We start from the raw sequence: 18323 nt of genomic DNA on the forward strand, positions 1-18323 counted from the left end.
GCTTTCACTTAGGTGCTAATCGCCAATTTTCAGTGGCAATAACCAGTTAACAGCCACTGAAAATTGGGGGATAACCCTGAACAAGCGATGTAACCAGTCAGAGGCATTTCTGGCTGGTTAAATCATTTTGAATATTGACCAGCTTTAATTTAATTCTTTCCAACTTCCATTCGGTTGGAAAAAATAAAAAAATGCATCTGTATAAGTGTGCTGTACTCCTTTCTACTTTGTCATTGAACGTCCTCCCCCTCTAGTTTCCTGGGGCAAGCTGCAAAAAAATTAAGCCAAATATGCCCTGGCATAAAAATCTAAATAAGCTTTGATCTAGCCAGAGTAAACCTGGAAGATTAAAACACTCTGATGTTCAAAACCAGAAAGAACAAACTATTAGGTCAGCATGACATTTCCATTTGACGGCAAAACAGGACATTAATTAGTGGATTAAGAGGCAGATGCACTAAAGCTAAATGAGCCTTTAATGACCCTCCAACGAGGAAAATTTGATCCGTTGCATGCATCAAAGGGCTTTTACCGAGGAAGCCAGCAGCTAACGAAAACGGAATGGAGATGAGCAATTAGTGTGAAAACCCCATTGAAACGACATGCACTAACCTTTTCCGATTGACTTTACGCAGGAAAAAGGCAGGAAATCTAACGAGAGGTCTGGACCTCTCGTTAGGACAGCTCTGTGCCAGGAAAAATCATTAAGTGAAAAAATAAACAAACTTTGAGCCAATCCCAGCGCATTAGCAGAGCTAAAAGCGCTGTGATTGGTCCAAAGGACGTCAGAAAACACATAAAAATAAAAAATAAAAAAAGGATCGGGAGGGGGCAAGGGCGCTCATCAGGAGCGTCCTGTATAGACGGCCTTGCCCCCCCCCCGCTGCTCCCCACTTTCCGCCGCGCCCCCCCCCCCCGAAAAAGCAAAATGCTAGCTGCCCCGGTCCCCCTCCCTTCCTGTTCCTGTGTTCTGCAGAGATAACTCCGCCTCCCGTCATTCTTTCGCACCGTGCCCCGCCCCCGTTGCCCCCCCTGAGGTCGACTACACCGCTCCCCCCCTCCACCGAGACCCCCCTCCCTATTAACGACCCGAGCAGCGCCTCTCACCTCTTTCAGAAGCGCTGCACGTCAGAAGGAGGCGGGGCCTGGGCCAGGTTAGAAGAGACGTCATGGAGACTCTACAACCAACACAATAGATCTTCCTGCCCGTGCAGCGCTTCTGAAAGAGGTGAGAGGCGCTGCTCGGGTCGTTAATAGGGAGGGGGGTCTCGGTGGAGGGGGGGAGCGGCGTAGTCGACCTCAGGGGGGGCAGCGGGGGCGGGGCACGGTGCGAAAGAATGACGGGAGGCGGAGTTAGCTCTGCAGAACACAGGAACAGGAAGGGAGGGGGACCGGGGCAGCTAGCATTTTGCTTTTTCGGGGGGGGGGGGGGGGGGAGCGGCGGAAAGTGGGGAGCAGCGGGGGGGGGGGGGGGGGGCAAGGCCGTCCATACAGGACGCTCCTGATGAGCGCCCTTGCCCCCTCCCGATCCTTTGTTTTTGGATTTTGCTGACTGGGTAGCCACGTGTATGTGTTGTGGCTTTTTTTTTGTTGTTTGTTTTTACGTTTGCAGCATGCGCAGAGCAGCCAGCAAAACGCTTGGCTGCTCTGCGCATGACTTAGGGGCCGATTACCGATGTGTATTGTGATTCTTTGATACATTGTATGTTTGAGTACCGATCTGAGCATGTGTGACTTTTTTTTTTGGTGCATTCTTCGTTTTTTAAAAATCGTTAGGGACTTTAACGATTTTGATTTTTTTACGTTTGGTTGCTGCATCTGCCCCTAAGTCCTTAGATGGCACTAGCCTGGGGTTCAAAAATCTATGGCAAGACAACAATGTTTTCTGAACCATCATTATCAAGAATACACTAATTAGTTCTGCTCTTATTGATCAAAGTTTGAGGTACAGTGTAAATGGCTCATCCAGGATAATGTAATATATTGTTCCACACTATAGGGAAGCAGCCTGGCTAATGATGACTTTGCCTTTTAAAGAACAAAAGAGAGCACCATGACAACACGATAAAATGTTAATTCAGGAACAACAGAGAGAACTTTTCCTTGGTATTTAAAAAAAAATCTCATGTGCTTTAGAGAATGAAGAAGAAAAAAAAACCTTTCAGCCTCATTCCTGACACTTTGTGCTCCACAATTTTTCTTGTGGAGAGAAAATGATTCAAAAGAGGGAAAGAATGACATAAAAAAGACAAAGCTTAAAAGAATGAAGAAGCCCTACTGAATGCATGAGTAGCCTAGTGGTTAGAGCAGCAGACTCAAAATTGGGGAAGCCTTGTGCACTTGAGCAAGTTACTTCACTTTCTATTGCCTTGGGTATGCCCAGACCTGGCTCAAGATGTAGTGGCACCCTGTTCCAATTTGCTTTGGAGGCCTCCCCCTATTGTATCACTTCCAGCTTATCCCCCCTCCTTCCCCGCAGATTTGGCACCTCTTCCTCACTGAGCCAGCATCTCTTCCTCCCCACCCCCCAGTCCAATCTCTCTTTCTTCCTCACCTCCTTCACTCCCCCATGGTACTCTATGTTGGTTGCAAGTGGCAGCAACAACAGTACTACACGCTGCCTTCAGCCAGCCCGAGTCTTCCTTCTGCCATGTCCTGCCCACAGAAAACTGTATCAGAGGAGGCAGGATGCGGCACAGGGAAGACCCAGGGACTTGCTGAAGGCAGCCTGTCATGCAGCTGCTGCTAGTGACTTACATAAACTTTTCGAGGACCACAGGGGAGTGAGAAAGGTGAGAAAGCAGTACCGAAGAGGGGGGGGGGGGGGAGGGAAAGAGAAGGGGAGAGACCAGACTAGGAGATGGAGGAGGCAAGAAAAAGCTTAACCTGTACACAAGGTGAGGTCAGAGGCTGGGGGGGTATTTTGGCACCCTTAATCGCCAGCACCCTGGGTCTGAGTCTCACCTGGTCCAACAGTTAAGCCAGCACTGGGCATGACTTGGGCAGGAAAATAGCTTGTCTAACTACTTGGTCAGGGGAAATCTTGCCTGACCAATTTACTTCAATTCTTTGAAGGAGTAAACAAACGTGGACAAAGGGGAGCCGGTTGATAATGTGTATCTGGATTTTCAAAAGGCGTTTGACAAGGTACCTCATGAAAGGTTACAGAGGAAATCGGAGGGTCATGGGATAGGAGGAAATGTCCTATTGTGGATTAAAAACCGGTTGAAGGATAGGAAACAGAGATTGGGGTTAAATGGGCAGTATTCACAATGGAGAGGGGTAGTTAGTGGGGTTCCTCAGGGGTCTGTGCTAGGACCGCTGCTTTTTAATATATTTATAAATGATTTAGAGATGGGAGTAACTAGCGAGGTAATTAAATTTGCTGATGACACAAAGTTATTCAAAGTCATTAACTCGCGACAGGATCGTGAAAAATTACAGAAGGACCTTACGAGACTGGGAGGCTAAATGGCAGATGAAGTTTAATGTGAGCAAGTGCAAGGTGATGCATGTGGGAAAAAAAGAACCCGAATTATAGCTACGTCATGCAAGGTTCCATGTTAGGAGTTACGGACCAAGAAAGGGATCTGGGTTTCGTCGTCGATAATACACTGAAACCTTCTGCTCAGTGTGCTGCTGCGGCTAGGAAAGCGAATAGAATGTTGGGTATTATTAGGAAAGGTATGGAAAATAGGTGTGAGGATGTTATAATGCCGTTGTATCGCTCCATGGTGCGACCGCACCTTGAGAATTGTGTTCAATTCTGGTCGCCGCATCTCAAGAAAGATATAGTGGAATTGGAAAAGGTGCAGCGAAGGGCGACTAAAATGATAGCGGGGATGGGACGACTTCCCTATGAAGATAGACTAAGGAGGCTAGGGCTTTTCAGCTTGGAGAAGAGACGGCTGAGGGGAGACATGATAGAGGCATATAAAATAATGAGTGGAGTGGAACAGGTGGATGTGAAGCGTCTGTTCACGCTTTCCAAAAATACTAGGACTAGGGGACATGCGATGAAACTACAGTGTAGTAAATTTAAAACAAATCGGAGAAACTTTTTCTTCACCCAACGCATAATTAAACTCTAGAATTCGTTGCCAGAGAACGTGGTGAAGGCGGTTAGCTTGGCAGAGTTTAAAAAGGGGTTAGACGGTTTCCTAAAGAACAAGTCCATAAACCACTACTAAATGGACTTGGGAAAAATCCACAATTCCAGGAATAACATGTATAGAATGTTTGTACGTTTGGGAAGCTCGCCAGGTGTCCTTGGCCTGGACTGGCCGCTGTCGTGGACAGGATGCTGGGCTCGATGGACCCTTGGTCTTTTCCCAGTGTGGCATTACTTATGTACTTGTAAATTACCTTGAGCTGTACAGTACTAATTTACACAAAAGGTTCTGCAATCTTATCTCTACCAGATTCAACATGTGTGGAATCTTATTTTAGAAAGGACATACAGCAGGGAATTCAGACGTCCGCATTAGGACAACGCTTGCTTGCAGTCCAATGTGTGCAACTGACGTTCAGCAGGGCGGGTATGCGGTCTGGGAAAGAATGTTGGCAAGACAATTGACTGGTTCAGATGGAACTCCGACACCACCTTTGGCAGGAACTTAGGGTGAGTGCGGAGGACTACTCTGTTATGACGGAATTTTGTATAAGGAGCATGAGCTACCAGGGCTTGAAGCTCACTGACTCTACGAGCTGAAGTAACCGCTACCAAGAAAATGACCTTCCAGGTCAAGTACTTCAGATGGCAGGAATTCAGTGGCTCAAAAGGAGGTTTCATCTGCTGGGTGAGGACGACGTTGAGATCCCATGACACTGCGGGAGGCTTGACAGGGGGCTCTGACAAAAGCAAACCTCTCATGAATCGAACGACTAAAGGCTGTCCAGAGACGGGCTTACCCTCTACACAATGATGGTAAGCACTAATTGCACTAAGGTGGTTCCTTACTGAGTTGGTCTTGAGACCAGACTCCGATAAGTGTAGAAGGTATTCAAGCAGGGTCTGTGCAGGACAAGAGCGAGGTTCTAGGGCCTTGCCCTCACACCAGACGACAAACCTCCTCCACTTAAAAAAGTAACTCTTCTTAGTGGAATCCTTCCTGGAAGCAAGCAAGACGCGGAAGACACCCTCGGACAGACCCAAGGTAGCAAAATCTACACCCTCAACATCCAGGCCGTGAGAGCCAGAGACTAAAGGTTGGGGTGCAGAAATGCCCCCTCGTTCTGCGAGATGAGGGTTGGAAAACACTCCAATCTCCACGGTTCTTTGGAGGATAACTCCAGAAGAAGAGGGAACCAGATCTGACGGGGCCAAAAGGGCGCGATCAGAATCATGGTGCCGCGGTCTTGCTTGAGTTTCATTAAGGTCTTCCCCACCAAAGGTATGGGAGGATACGCATACAGGAGGCCCTCCCCCCAATGTAGGAGAAAGGCATGTGACGCTAGTCTGCCATGTGCCTGTAGTCTGGAACAGAACTGAGGCAGCTTGTGATTGGTCTGGGAGGCGAAAAGGTCCACCGAGGGGGTGCCCCACTCTCGGAAGATCTTGCGTACCACCCTGGAATGGAGCGACCACTCGTGCGGTTGCATGAGTCTGCTCAGCCTGTCGGCCAGACTGTTGTTTACGCCTGCCAGGTACGTGGCTTGGAGAAGCATGCCGTGCTGGCATGTCCAGCGCCACATCCCGACGGCCTCCTGACACAGGGGGCGAGATCCGGTGCCCCCCTGCTTGTTGATGTAGTACATTGCAACCTGATTGTCTGTCCGGATTTGGATAATTTGGAAGGACAGCCGATCCCTGAAAGCCTTCAGCGCGTTCCAGACCGCTCGGAGCTCCAGGAGATTGATTTGAAGACCTGCTTCCTGGAGGGACCACACCCCTTGGGTGTGGAGCCCATCGACATGGGCCCCCCCACCCCAGGAGAGATGCATCCGTCGTCAGCACTTTTTGCGGCTGAGGAATCTGAAACGGGCATCCCAAGGTCAAATTGGTCCGAATCGTCCACCAGTGCAGCGAATTGCGACAACTGATGGGCAGGCGGATGGCATCGTCTAGATTCCCGGTGGCCTGGCACCACTGGGAAGCTAGGGTCCATTGAGCTGATCTCATGTGAAGATGAGCCATGGGAGTCACATGGACTGTGGAGGCCTTATGGCCCAGGAGTCTCAACATCTGCCGAGCTGTGATCTGCTGGGACGTTCTGGCCCGGGAGGTGAGAGACAGAAGGTTCTGAGCCCTCACCTCGGGAAGATAGGCATGAGCCGTCTGTGAATTCAGCAGAGTTCCTATGAATTCGAGAGATTGAACTGGCTGGAGATGGGACTTCGGGTAATTTATTACAAACCCCAGCAGCTCCAGAAGTTGAATAGTGCACTGCATGGACCGAAGAGCTCCTGCCTCCGAGGTGCTCTTCACCAGCCAATCGTCGAGATACGGGAACACGTGCACCCCCAGCTTGCGAAGGTACGCCGCAACCACTACCAGGCACTTTGTGAATACCCGTGGTGCAGAGATGAGCCCAAAGGGCAGCACACAATACTGGAAGTGCCGTGTTCCCAGACGGAATCGTAGATACTGTCTGTGAGTTGGCAGTATTGGGACGTGAGTATAAGCATCCTTTAAATCCAGGGAGCACAGCCAGTCGTCTTTCTGAATCAGGGGAAGAAGGGTGCCCAAGGAAAGCATCCTGAACTTTTCTCGAATCAGATATTTGTTCAGGCCTCTCAGGTCTAGGATGGGGCACATCCCCCCCGTTTTCTTTTCCACAAGGAAGTACCTGGAATAGAATCCCTGCCCCTCCTGCCCGAGTGGCACGGGCTCGACTGCATTGGCGCTGAGAAGGGCGGAGAGTTCCTCTGCAAGTACCTGCCTGTGTTGGGAGCTGAAGGATTGAGCTCCCGGTGGGCAATTTGGCGGAGTGGAGATCAAATTCAGGGTGTACCCGCACCGCACTATTTGGAGAACCCACTGGTCGGAGGTTATGAGAGGCCACCTTTGGTGAAAAACTTTCAACCTCCCCCCGACATTATCGGGCTCTTGTGCTACATCGTCTGATGAGCGTTATGGATGACCAGACTGGCAAGGATAAACGTGCTGTTGAACTGGCTCGTAATCTATCACTGTTGGATTTACTACATATGCAGAAAGAAGCCTGGAATCATGTTACACAGGCAACCATTGTGAACTGCTACAAGCGGGCAAGCTTTGTTAGGGATGTGGAGAGGGGCGAAACAGATGCAGCTGTTGCAAATGCGTCAGATGAACAGGCTATTGACATCCCAGCCGGTGTTACTGAAGAGGAGTTTCATCGCTACATAGCTGTTGATTATGATCTACAAACAGCTGACGACAGCACTGATGTCCAGATATGCGCCTACTCGCAGGAAACAACGGCTGATGATGAAGCAGATGATGAAATGAGCAGTGAGGCACATGCTGACGAAATTCAACAACCTCCTGTCACTTTTGCAAGAGCGCTGGAGAGTCTCAACACCATGCAGGCCTATCTGGAGGCCACTGGATGTCAGTGATATAACAGTTTTTACCGCCTGGCAGACGTAGTCTATGGAACTCACAGACACAAGCGTGTACAGAGGACTATGACTGATTACTTCAAGTAAGCCTAACGTCAGTTAACGGAGACTGTATAACGTCAGTTAACGGAGACTGTATACTGTACATATAATAAACAGTACTGTACATATGTTTATCAGATGTCAAGCTTCTATGGGTCATAACCGTTACGTGCATGCTCTGGTTAACTGCATGTATTTCTTTGGTCTCAGACCCTTGCACTTAAGTGGATTGCACTGTATTTCTATATAATTTCCTTGAGTGTTCCCTAGTCTTTGTACTTTTGGAATGAGTAAAAAATGGATTCACTTCTACACCAATCAGGATTTTGAAGACCTCAATCATATTTCCCCTCATCCATCTCTTTTCCAAGAGAATATAATGTTTTGGGGTTGTGTGTGAGATGAATTAAGAATGCAGGTTATAGAATAAGGGCACAAAGCAGATACACAAATAACCCGTAATTTGTGCCAATTAGCACTTGATAAGGCCAATTATTATCACCAATTTAACCATTTTACACGCGAATCTGTGATCCGTACTTAACTTTCGAAAACCTGTACAGAATTTTGGGATTACCTCTCTGCTGAGACACTGTTTAGGATAGGACCGCCTAGAGACACAGCCGGGCCCAGGTCAGAATCGGTCTGCTGTGTGCCACCACCCCCACTCACACCGCCGCTCCCTCCCTCCTGCCCATCCCTTACCTTTCTATCTCTTCCTCCAGGGGGGGGGGGGAGGGGCCTGGCGCTGGCAAGCCTCTTCCTGCCTGACTGCTCCCATGGTCTGTCCTCTCCTGCTCCTGTCCGTGTCGGGACCCTGATGATTGTATTAACGCGATACTGCATTAATGCAATCATCTGGGTCCTAGGTGGCACGCAGGAGCAAGAGAGGACAGACTCAGAAGCAGGCAGGTAGGAAGAAGCTTGCCCCCTTGGAGGCTAGGACCTGGGAATTTTGTTCCCTGTCCCCCTGTTCAGCAGCCCTAATTTAGGAAATATCTTTTATGTCTGCCAAAGTCATATGGTATTGTTTTTGTTAAATGTTATTATACTTCCTTAAGAAAAACGCAAGAGAGGAATCAGGAGAGGAATCCTGTTATTTTGGATTTGACCGCTTTCTTGGAATACTCTACTGATAAAATTCCTAACAGGTTTACTATTCTGGTAACATTTTTTTTTAAAGGAGATAAAATATTAGTGTTGATGGCTTGTTTCAAGAACAAAGAAATGATATCTTGCGCTCAATGGATTAAAATATTCTGCAGCATAGCCAGAGAAACTCAATTGAACATGAAGGAAATCCTGGTATTCAGAGTAAGGGTTATAGCTTTGGGGGTGGGGAGACTTATTTCTTTAGATTCCCTTGTCCATGTTTAATAACTTATCAGTTTATTTTCTTTGAACCAAACAGTTAGAATAATTTTTTGTGAACATTTTTTTAATCTGTTGTTTAGATGGTGGGGTGGGTTTTTGGTTCTACATAGAATTTATATAAGAAAATAAGAGTAGCCATACTGGGTCAGACCAATGGTCCATCTAGCCCAGTATCCTGTTTTCCAAACAGTGGCCAAGTCAGGTCACAAACCGTGGTAACACTCCATACTACAAATTCTAGGGCAAGCAGCTGCCTCCCATGTCTGTCTCAATAGCAGACCATGGACCTTTCCTCAAGGATCCTGTCCAAATCCTTCTCAAATCCAGATATGCTAACCGCTGTTCCCACCTCCTCCGGCAAAGAGCTCCAAAGCTCATCTACTCACAGAGCGAAAAAAAACACCTCCTCCCATCTGCTTCAGAAGCATTTCCATGCAACCTAGGGTCTGTTTAATGGAGAGAATTTTTATATCCCCCCTTTTGATTTTCCTGATGTATACTCTTCCTCTTAATATGGGCTGTACTTTATTAATTACTAGTAAAAAAGGCCCGTTTCTGACACAAATGAAGCGGGCGCTAGCAAGGTTTTCCCTCGTAGTGTGTATGTGTGTGTGAGAGTGACTGTGTGTGAGAGTGAGACTGGGTGCGAGTGTATCTGTGAGAGATAGTGTGTGTGTCAGAATGACAATGTGTGCGAGTGTGTATGTGAGACACAGTGAGTGTGAGAGAGTGTGTGTTTCACACAGATACAGTGTGTGTGAGTGTGAGACAGTGTGTTTCACACAGATTAGTGTGCGTGAGAGAGTGAGTGTGATAGAGAGTGAGTGTGAGAGTATGTGTGCGATACACAGACTGTGAGAGTTTGCAGAACCCCCCCTCTTCTTCCCCCCTCCTCCCCCTCTCTCCGCCATCCCCCCTCTCTCCCCCCTTCCACCCATGTCCGAGTTCCAGAAACCCCTCCCACGTGTTCCCATCCAAGTTGCAGGACCCCAAAAAAGAGGACAAGGAAAGTAGGGAAGACATTAAGCAAAACATTTTATTTGTAAACAAAGAGCAAATCCTATATAATAATTCTCACCTCCAACGTTCGGTCCTTGCCTGGGACCGTGGCTTCCGCTGGAGGTGGTCTGAGTCCGGCGGTAGATCACAGTGACATCATCATGCTGACAGAATCCAAAGAAGACAAAGACACGCTGCCGCCCTTCCGAACCTGCCACCGCCCACAAAAAAAAACAAACAGCTGACAGTGCCGCGCTCCCGAAACTGCCGCCCTCCAAAAAAAAGACAAACCACCTGAGGACACTGTCCAGGCAAGGACCGAACGTTGGAGGTGAGAATTATTATATAGGATTTGCTCTTTGTTTACAAATAAAATGTTTTGCTTGATGTCTTCCCTACTTACCTTGTCCTCTTTGTTGGACGTAAAGCTTGTAAGATTTGACTTACCAATACCAATAATGTTAGAAATTCTGGAGTCGATATTGAAAGCGATTTAACGGCTCCTGGCTGCTTAAATTGCCTGTTCTGGGCTATCTGATCATTTTAAGTGGTACTTAATCACTTATCGCAGCTGAAAATTAGTGGTTAGCACCCAAGTGAAAACCGGCTATTTTGGGGACATTTCAGGGATGAAGTCTGCCAGCTAAAATGTTGATATTCAGAACTCAACTGGCCAGGTTTACTGCATAAAATTGAGTCCTATCTTTATGCAGTAACCAATAGCCGGTTAAATGCTGAATATTGAACAACCGGCTATGTGTTAGCTAGCTCCGCAAAACCGGATATTCAATGCTGATGCCTTAGCAGAGCCTGGCATTGAATATCCAGGGATAACGCCGGTGGCAGTCAGCAAAAAGCTGAGAGCCACCAACTGAATATCAACCCCCTGAAGGATTCACAGCATAGGAAACAATCATCCATTTATCCAGAACAGGTTTAGCAAAGAGTGACAATAGTGGTCAAACAGACTTTTTGGTCACTACTGGTTCTCTGGTTCACATTTAAACTATTGGCCTAGAGTCGAAAGGCTGTGTCATCCCAGACATCACTGCACTCTGCTACACAGTCCCCTCAAATGAGTACTCTTACATATTAATGGAACAGTAGAAAACCATCTCATGCTACTAAAGCAGGCTTCATTTATGCACCCTGAATTTAGCAGCAGCAAATCAAAATCATTCTGTGAAATAATGAAAGGAAGAACTCTGGGCACAAGTGGGTCTTCCACAGTATGCTTAATAAATTATAGATAGCTGGGACAGGTTTTCAAAAAGTGGTACAACATATAAGCAAAACATAACGATCACTTTGTGGGTTTCTTCCTAGGGGAAAGGGAAGGGAAATGGGACTTGATATATCGCCTTTCTGAGGTTTTTGCAACTACATTCAAAGCAGTTTACATATATTCAGGTACTTATTTTGTACCAGGGGCAATGGAGGGTTAAGTGACTTGCCCAGAGTCATAAGGCACATGAGACACTTATAAACAAAATAAGAATGTCTGACAGAAGGCAGATAAATGCACAAAATTATGCTGCTTCCTGAAATGGTCCACAAGCAAGCAGTCATACCCAGTATTAACTGAAGAATCAAAAGAGAAAAAAAAAGGAAGGCACACAGGGTAAAAGTGAGTGCATGTATGTAAAAGTGGTGGGGACAATAAACAGAAAACCTAACTCCAAAGTATAAAATTATTATTCAAAATGTGTTTCCAAGTGTTTTAATACCTATTATTTGGCCTCGTCCATTCTCATTTACAGCTATGCCGGCAGCGAGCCCTTGAAAGATGTGATTCCCACTAAATTAAAGACAGAAAAAGACACTTTCAGATGAATAGGTTACAATTGCAGTCAGTCTTATCAAATGAGAGTGTTACAACTGCAGTCATTTTATGAAAAATCCGAGTTTATGAACTTCTGAATGCACAAAAGCAGTGAAGCAATGCAGGTTCCAAATGCACAATACAGAGTACGTTCACCAAGCATCTTTGTCTTTGCTGATGATGGGTTTCACTCGTATTTTTGGTCACAAGACAGAAATAAACTTCAAGTAATGTAATTACATCTGGGGAAAGGAGAAAGAGGGAGGCTCTGACAGTGGCAGAGAATGGATTCATTTTAATCCTAAGATTTCTAGTCATCTTTGAAACAAACTTAAATGGGCCCAGTCTTCAAAGGGTTAATGCTCCTAACTTTGAGAGTTATGCTCTTAAAGAGGGTAATTTATTAAGATGCATTATGGCCACAATATGTATTATTTGCTCCTTAATGAGTGTTAAAGGGCAATAATGTGGACTATATTATCATAAGAAGCAATACTATTCAGGTCTGATAGGCAACATCAGTCCTGACCAGAAAAGTACAGTTAAATTATTTCAGGACCTTACTTCCTCAACTGGAACATTGGGGCAATCATGTGTTAATGATCTTGCCTTATATTTTTCAGGTAAAGTTGCTGTCTTCTGGTGTAGAACTAGGAACTCCTGTAGATATGCTGTACGTGCCTTTAGTTATATTAAAGAGGTGGAAGAGATTAGACCCTTGCTTCAGAGGTGCTCTAAGTCAAGTTGTGTTTCAGATAGCTATCTAGCTAGGTTATTATGGAATCCCCCTCAACAATCTGGGATTGGTTCCTTTGTAAATTGTGTTTAACAATGTAGATATTTCCAGCCATTGATGGGAGAGATAGTTCTGACACCAGTACCAAAATTTGCATATTTCGACTTGTCTATAACAAGCAGTTTTAGACCTATTGCTAGTATTCATCTTTTCACCAAATTGAATCAGCTTTCTGTGCAATTAATCTAGATACTTAGAAAAATTTAATATTTTTCATCCTACTTAATTTTGTTTTAGGAAACTACATAGTTCTGAGACACCGTTAATTACCTCAGTATGAGAGGTTAAGAATGCAATGTTTAGGTAAATAAATTGTTCTTTTACAGTTTGTTATCTCAGGTGCCTTTGATACAGTCGACCATGATCTATTACTGACCTGGTATATCACCAGGAGTTGTGTACACAGATGTGGAAAAGTCCCTCCCCCCTCCAATTTCCCCTATTATTGCACATATATCAGACTGAATGGTTTCTGATCATTAAACAAAATGTAACATTAGACAAAGAGAACCTGAGTAAACAAATAACACAGTTTTTACATTATTCCATCATTTTTTTAAGGAACAAAGTTTTCCATCACCTATATTACTCATATGTTCCACTCAATGTGGAAACTCAAACGCGTGAAACCATTCTTTCCGAGGGAAACATTTCGCAACTTGATACAATCAATGGTACGAAGCCATGTAGACTACTGCAACGGAATTTATGCGGGATGCAAAGAACAAATTATAAAGAAACTTCAGACCGCTCAAAACACAGCAGCCAGGCTTAAATTTGGAAAACCGCGATTCGAAAGCGCCAAACCCCTCCGAGACAAATTGCACTGGCTCCCAATCAAAGAACGTATTGCTTTCAAAATCTGCACCCTGGTTCATAAAATTATCTAAGGCGAAGCCCCGGGATACATGACAGACCCCATAGACTTACCAACCAGAAACACAACAGGATCAACACGAACATACCTAAATCTCCACTACCCAAGCTGCAAAGGACTCAAATACAAATCAACCTATGCATCCAGCTTTTCCTACATAAGCACACAACTATGGAACGCATTACCAAACGCCATGAAAACAACTTATGATCACCTAAACTTCCGGAAATTATTAAAAACTAACCTGTTCAAAAAGGCATACCCTACCGACCCAACTTAAATGCCAGTACCCTGCAACACAATGAAACCAAAGCTCGTAATGGACATATAATAACTCTTCCTCTCTATGATTCCCTAATGTGTCTGCACACACAAACCTTATTCTACCACAACATTACTGTATTTGTTCATAACAGAATTGGCGAACGACATTATGGTACTATGTAAGCCACATTGAGCCTGCAAATATGTGGGAAATTGCAGGATACAAATGTAACAAATAAATAAATATGAAAAAGTAACCCTTTACTCAATCAATCAATTGACAAAATCTAATTGATACTGAACACAGCCAGGCTTTGCAGCTAGCCCTGTTGAATCTAAACTTCATTATAAATTGAACCTTGCCATGAGAGTAAAGTAGTCACCAAAACGTTTCAACAAGAACGCCATGCCAGAATCAAAGAAATCCTAGAAGAGATGAGAAAAAAAATCATGAATATATCAGTCAAGAAAGGGTTACAAAGCCATTTCTAAAGCTCTAGGACTCCACCAAACCATTGTGAGAGCCATCATCTCCAAATGGGGAAGACTTGGGACAGTGCTGAATCTTCCTAGGAGTGGCAAGCCTGTCAAAATTACATAGTAACATAGTAGATGATGGCAGAAAAAGACCTGCACGGCCCATCCAGTCTTCCCAACAAGATAAACTTATATGTGCTACTTTTTGTGTATACCTTACTTTGATTTGTATCTGCCATTTTCACGGCACAGACCGTAGAAGTCTGCCCAGCACTAACCCCGCCTCCCAACCACCAGCCCCGCCTCCCACCACCGGCTCTGCCACCCAATCTCGGTAAGCTTCTGAGGATCCATTCCTTCTGAATAGGATTCCTTTATGTTTATCCCACGCATGTTTGAATTCAGTTACCGTTTTCATCTCCACTACCTCCCGCGGGAGGGCATTCCAAGTATCCACCACTCTCTCTGTCAAAAAATACTTCCTGACATTTTTCTTGAGTCTGCCCCCCTTCAATCTCATTTCATGTCCTCTGGTTCTACCATCTTCCCATCTACAGAAAAGGTTCGTTTGCATATTAATACCTTTCAAATATTTGAACGTCTGTATCATATCACCCATTTCTCCTTTCCTCCAGGGTATACGTGTTCAGGTCCACAAGTCTCTCCTCATACGTAATGCAAATCCCATACCATTCTCGTAGCTTTTCTTTGCACCGCTTCAATTCTTTTTACATCCTTAGCAAGATATAGCCTCCAAAACTGAACACAATACTCCAGGTGGGGCCTCACCAATGACTTATACAGGGGCATTAAAACCTCTTTTCTTCTGCTGGTCACACCTCTCTCTATACAGCCTAGCAACCTTCTCGCTACGGCCACCGCCTTGTCACACTGTTTCATCGCCTTCAGATCCTTGGATACTATCACCCCAAGATCCCTCTCCCCCTCAGTACCTATCAGACTCTCACCACCTAACACATAAGTCTCTTGTGGGTTTCTACTCCCTAAGTGCATCACTTTGCATTTCTTCGCATTGAATTTTAATTGCCAAACCTTAGACCATTCTTCTAGCTTCTTCAGATCCTTTTTCATGTTTTCCACTCCCTCCCGGGTGTCCACTCTGTTACAAATCTTAGTATCATCCGCAAATAGGCAAACTTTACCTTCTAACCCTTCGGCAATGTCACTCACAAATATATGGAACAGAATCGGCCCCAGCACTGATCCCTGAGGCACTCCACTAACTCACCTTTCCCTCCTCCGAGCGAACTCCATTTACCACCACCCTCTGTCGTCTGTCTGTCAACCAGTTCCTAATCCAGTTCACCACTTCGGGACCTATCTTCAGCCCATCGAGTTGATTGAAAAGCCTCCTGTGGGGAACCGTGTCAAAAGCTTTGCTAAAATCTAAGTAGATTACGTCTATAGCATGTCGATGATTCAATTCTCCAGTTACTCAATCAAAAAATTCAATGAGATTCGTTTGGCACGATTTTCCTCTGGTAAAACCATGTTGTCTCGGATCTTGCAACTTATTGGCTTCCAGGAAATTCACTATCCTTTCCTTCAGCATCGCTTCCATTACTTTTCCAATAACCAAAGTGAGGCTTACCGGCCTGTAGTTTCCACCTTCTTCCCTATCACCACTTTTGTGAAGAGGGACCACATCCGCCGTTCTCCAATCCCTCGGAACCTCTCCCGTCTCCAAGGATTTATTAAACAAATCTTTAAGAGGACCAGCCAGAACCTCTCTGAGCTCCCTCAGAATTCTGGGGTGGATCCCGTCCGGTCCCATGGCTTTGTCCACCTTTAGCTTTCCAAGTTGTTCATACACGCTCTCTTCCGTGAACGGTGCTATATCCACTCCATTCTCAAATGTACTTTTGCCAGTCCCTCGTAGTCCTTCTCCAGGATTTTCTGCAGTGAAAACAGAACAAAAGTATCCATTTAGCAAGTTGGCTTTTTCTTCATCATTATCTACATAGCGGTTTGCTGTATCTTTTAGTCTCACAATTCCCTTTTTAGTCATTCTCCTTTCACTAATATTATCTTGCCGAGAGCTGCACAAGCCACTCTAATCCGTCTCATCATCTGGTCTTCCACAGTCCATTTTAGACTCTCTAACCCTTTTCCCTTTCCCTTTTACTTCCTTCCCTGTTCCTTTTACCCTCTCTCATGTAATTGTATTTGATTCCTGTACATTGTAAGCCACTTTGAGTCTGCTTAATGTGGAAAAAAGTGGGGTATAAATGTTCATAAATAATATACCTGAAGAAACTTTTGTCACCCCTCCTTACATTTCTAGCCATTTGTTCTTCTGCTTGCACCTTCGCCAAACGTATCTCTCTCTTGGCTTCCTTCAGTTTCATCTGGTATTCCTCCCCGTGTTCCTCTTCTTGAGTTTTTCTATATTTCTGGAACGCTAACTCTTTAGCCTTTATTTTCTCAGCAACTTGCTTGGAGAACCATATCGGTTTCCTTTTTCTCTTGCTTTTATTTACTTTCCTTACATAAAGGTTTGTGGCCCTATTTATAGCTTCTTTCAGCCTGGACAACTGTCCTTCCACTTCTCGTACTTCCTCCCAGCCCACCATCTCCTTCCTTAGGTATTCCCCCATTTTACTAAAGTCAGCACTCTTGAAATCCAGGACTTTGAGTTTTGAATGGCCGCTCTCCACTTTAGCTGTCATATGAAACCAAACCGTTTGATGGTCACTGCCACCCAGGTGGGCACCCACTCGGACATTTGACACGCTATCCCCATTTGTGAACACCAGATCCAGCGTCGCTCCCTCCCTTGTGGATTACCTCACCATTTGTCTGAGCGAAACACTTTGGAAAGCATCCACGATCTCTCTGCTTCTTTCCGATTCCGCAGACGGAATCTTCCAATCTACATCCAGCAGATTGAAATCTCCCAGCAACAGCACCTCTCTCTTGTTTCCCAACGTTTGAATATCTGCGATCAGGTCTTTAATTCCTCCAATTGTGTCGGAGGTCTGTAGACAACACCCATGGGAAGCAAGCATCAAATAAATTACACATTATACCATATAATCTTAAGGCTTTTTATATTCATCTAATATCCCTAGTACCAGAAGAAATTTTAATTAAACAACTCTATAATACTAAGATGCAGGCAGCAGTCCAGCAGCGAGAGGGGTGATATCCAGTCTTTTTTGCACTGTGTCACATGTATGATTATCTCCCAGTTGGTGAGAGGTTATATGTGTGTGCTCAATGCAAAGAGCTCCTAGCTCTCAGAGAACAAGTCCGTTCTCTTGAGGCTAGAGTAGCAGACAGAGGAGCTGAGGGAGACAGAGAGGTATATAGAGGAGGGCTACAGGGACGTTGTAGAGAAGTCCCACCTCCAGTGTGGCAGCCCCTGTGCTGTCTTGGTGGAGGGAGGCCTCCTAAATGGAGAGCATCCCTGGTGAAGTTGGAAAAAATCCTTAAGCAATCCTTGAGCTTCTGCCCAAGAGGGAAGAGTTAAGATAGCTGTTGTCACTGGTGATTCTATTATTAGACATGCATCTATCTATTAGGATAGATGCGTGGCTGGTGGACGTGAGGATCACCTGGTGACTTGCCTGCCTGGTGCAAAGGAGATGGACCTCATGCGTCATCTAGATAAGATTTTAGATAGTGCTGGGGAGGAGCCAGCTGTCTTGGTATATGTAGGTACCAATGACATAGGAAAATGTGGGAGGGTGGTTCTGGAAGCCAAATTTAGGCTCAGAGGTAGAAAGCTGAAATCCAGATCCTCCAGGGTAGCATCTTGAAAAATGCTCCCCCCGTTCCATGCGCAGGGCCCATGAGACAGGCAGAGCTCCGGAGTCTCAATGTGTGGATGAGACGATGGTGCAGGGAGAAGGGTTTTACATTTGTTAGGAACTGGGCAACACTCCAAAAGGATGGGCTCCAACTTAACCAGGGTGGGACCAGGATGCTGGCATTGGCATTTAAAAAGGAGATAGAACAGCTTTTGAACTAGAAACTGGGGGAAGGCTGACAGTCACTCGAAAGTGCATGATTCAGAATAAGGTATTTTTCAAAGATATCACCAAAAGAGGGAAGATAGGGCATCCTGATAATGAGGCTGCAATAGAGAGATAGTAGCCCAGGTA

At 45.4% G+C, this 18323-nt stretch overlaps 1 protein-coding gene across 1 annotated transcript in view; it reads right to left on the reverse strand.

The window, feature by feature from the left end:
• FBXO10 (F-box protein 10) overlaps window positions 1-18323 on the reverse strand; it is a 195486-nt gene that overhangs the window by 81167 nt on the left and 95996 nt on the right. Inside the window, exon 5 of the mRNA XM_030192457.1 lies at window positions 11688-11758. Coding sequence (XP_030048317.1) covers window positions 11688-11758 — 71 coding nt within the window. The remainder of the gene's footprint in view (window positions 1-11687; window positions 11759-18323) is intronic.

This window comes from Microcaecilia unicolor, chromosome 2, assembly GCF_901765095.1.
Source record: "Microcaecilia unicolor chromosome 2, aMicUni1.1, whole genome shotgun sequence".
Lineage (NCBI taxonomy): Eukaryota > Metazoa > Chordata > Amphibia > Gymnophiona > Siphonopidae > Microcaecilia > Microcaecilia unicolor.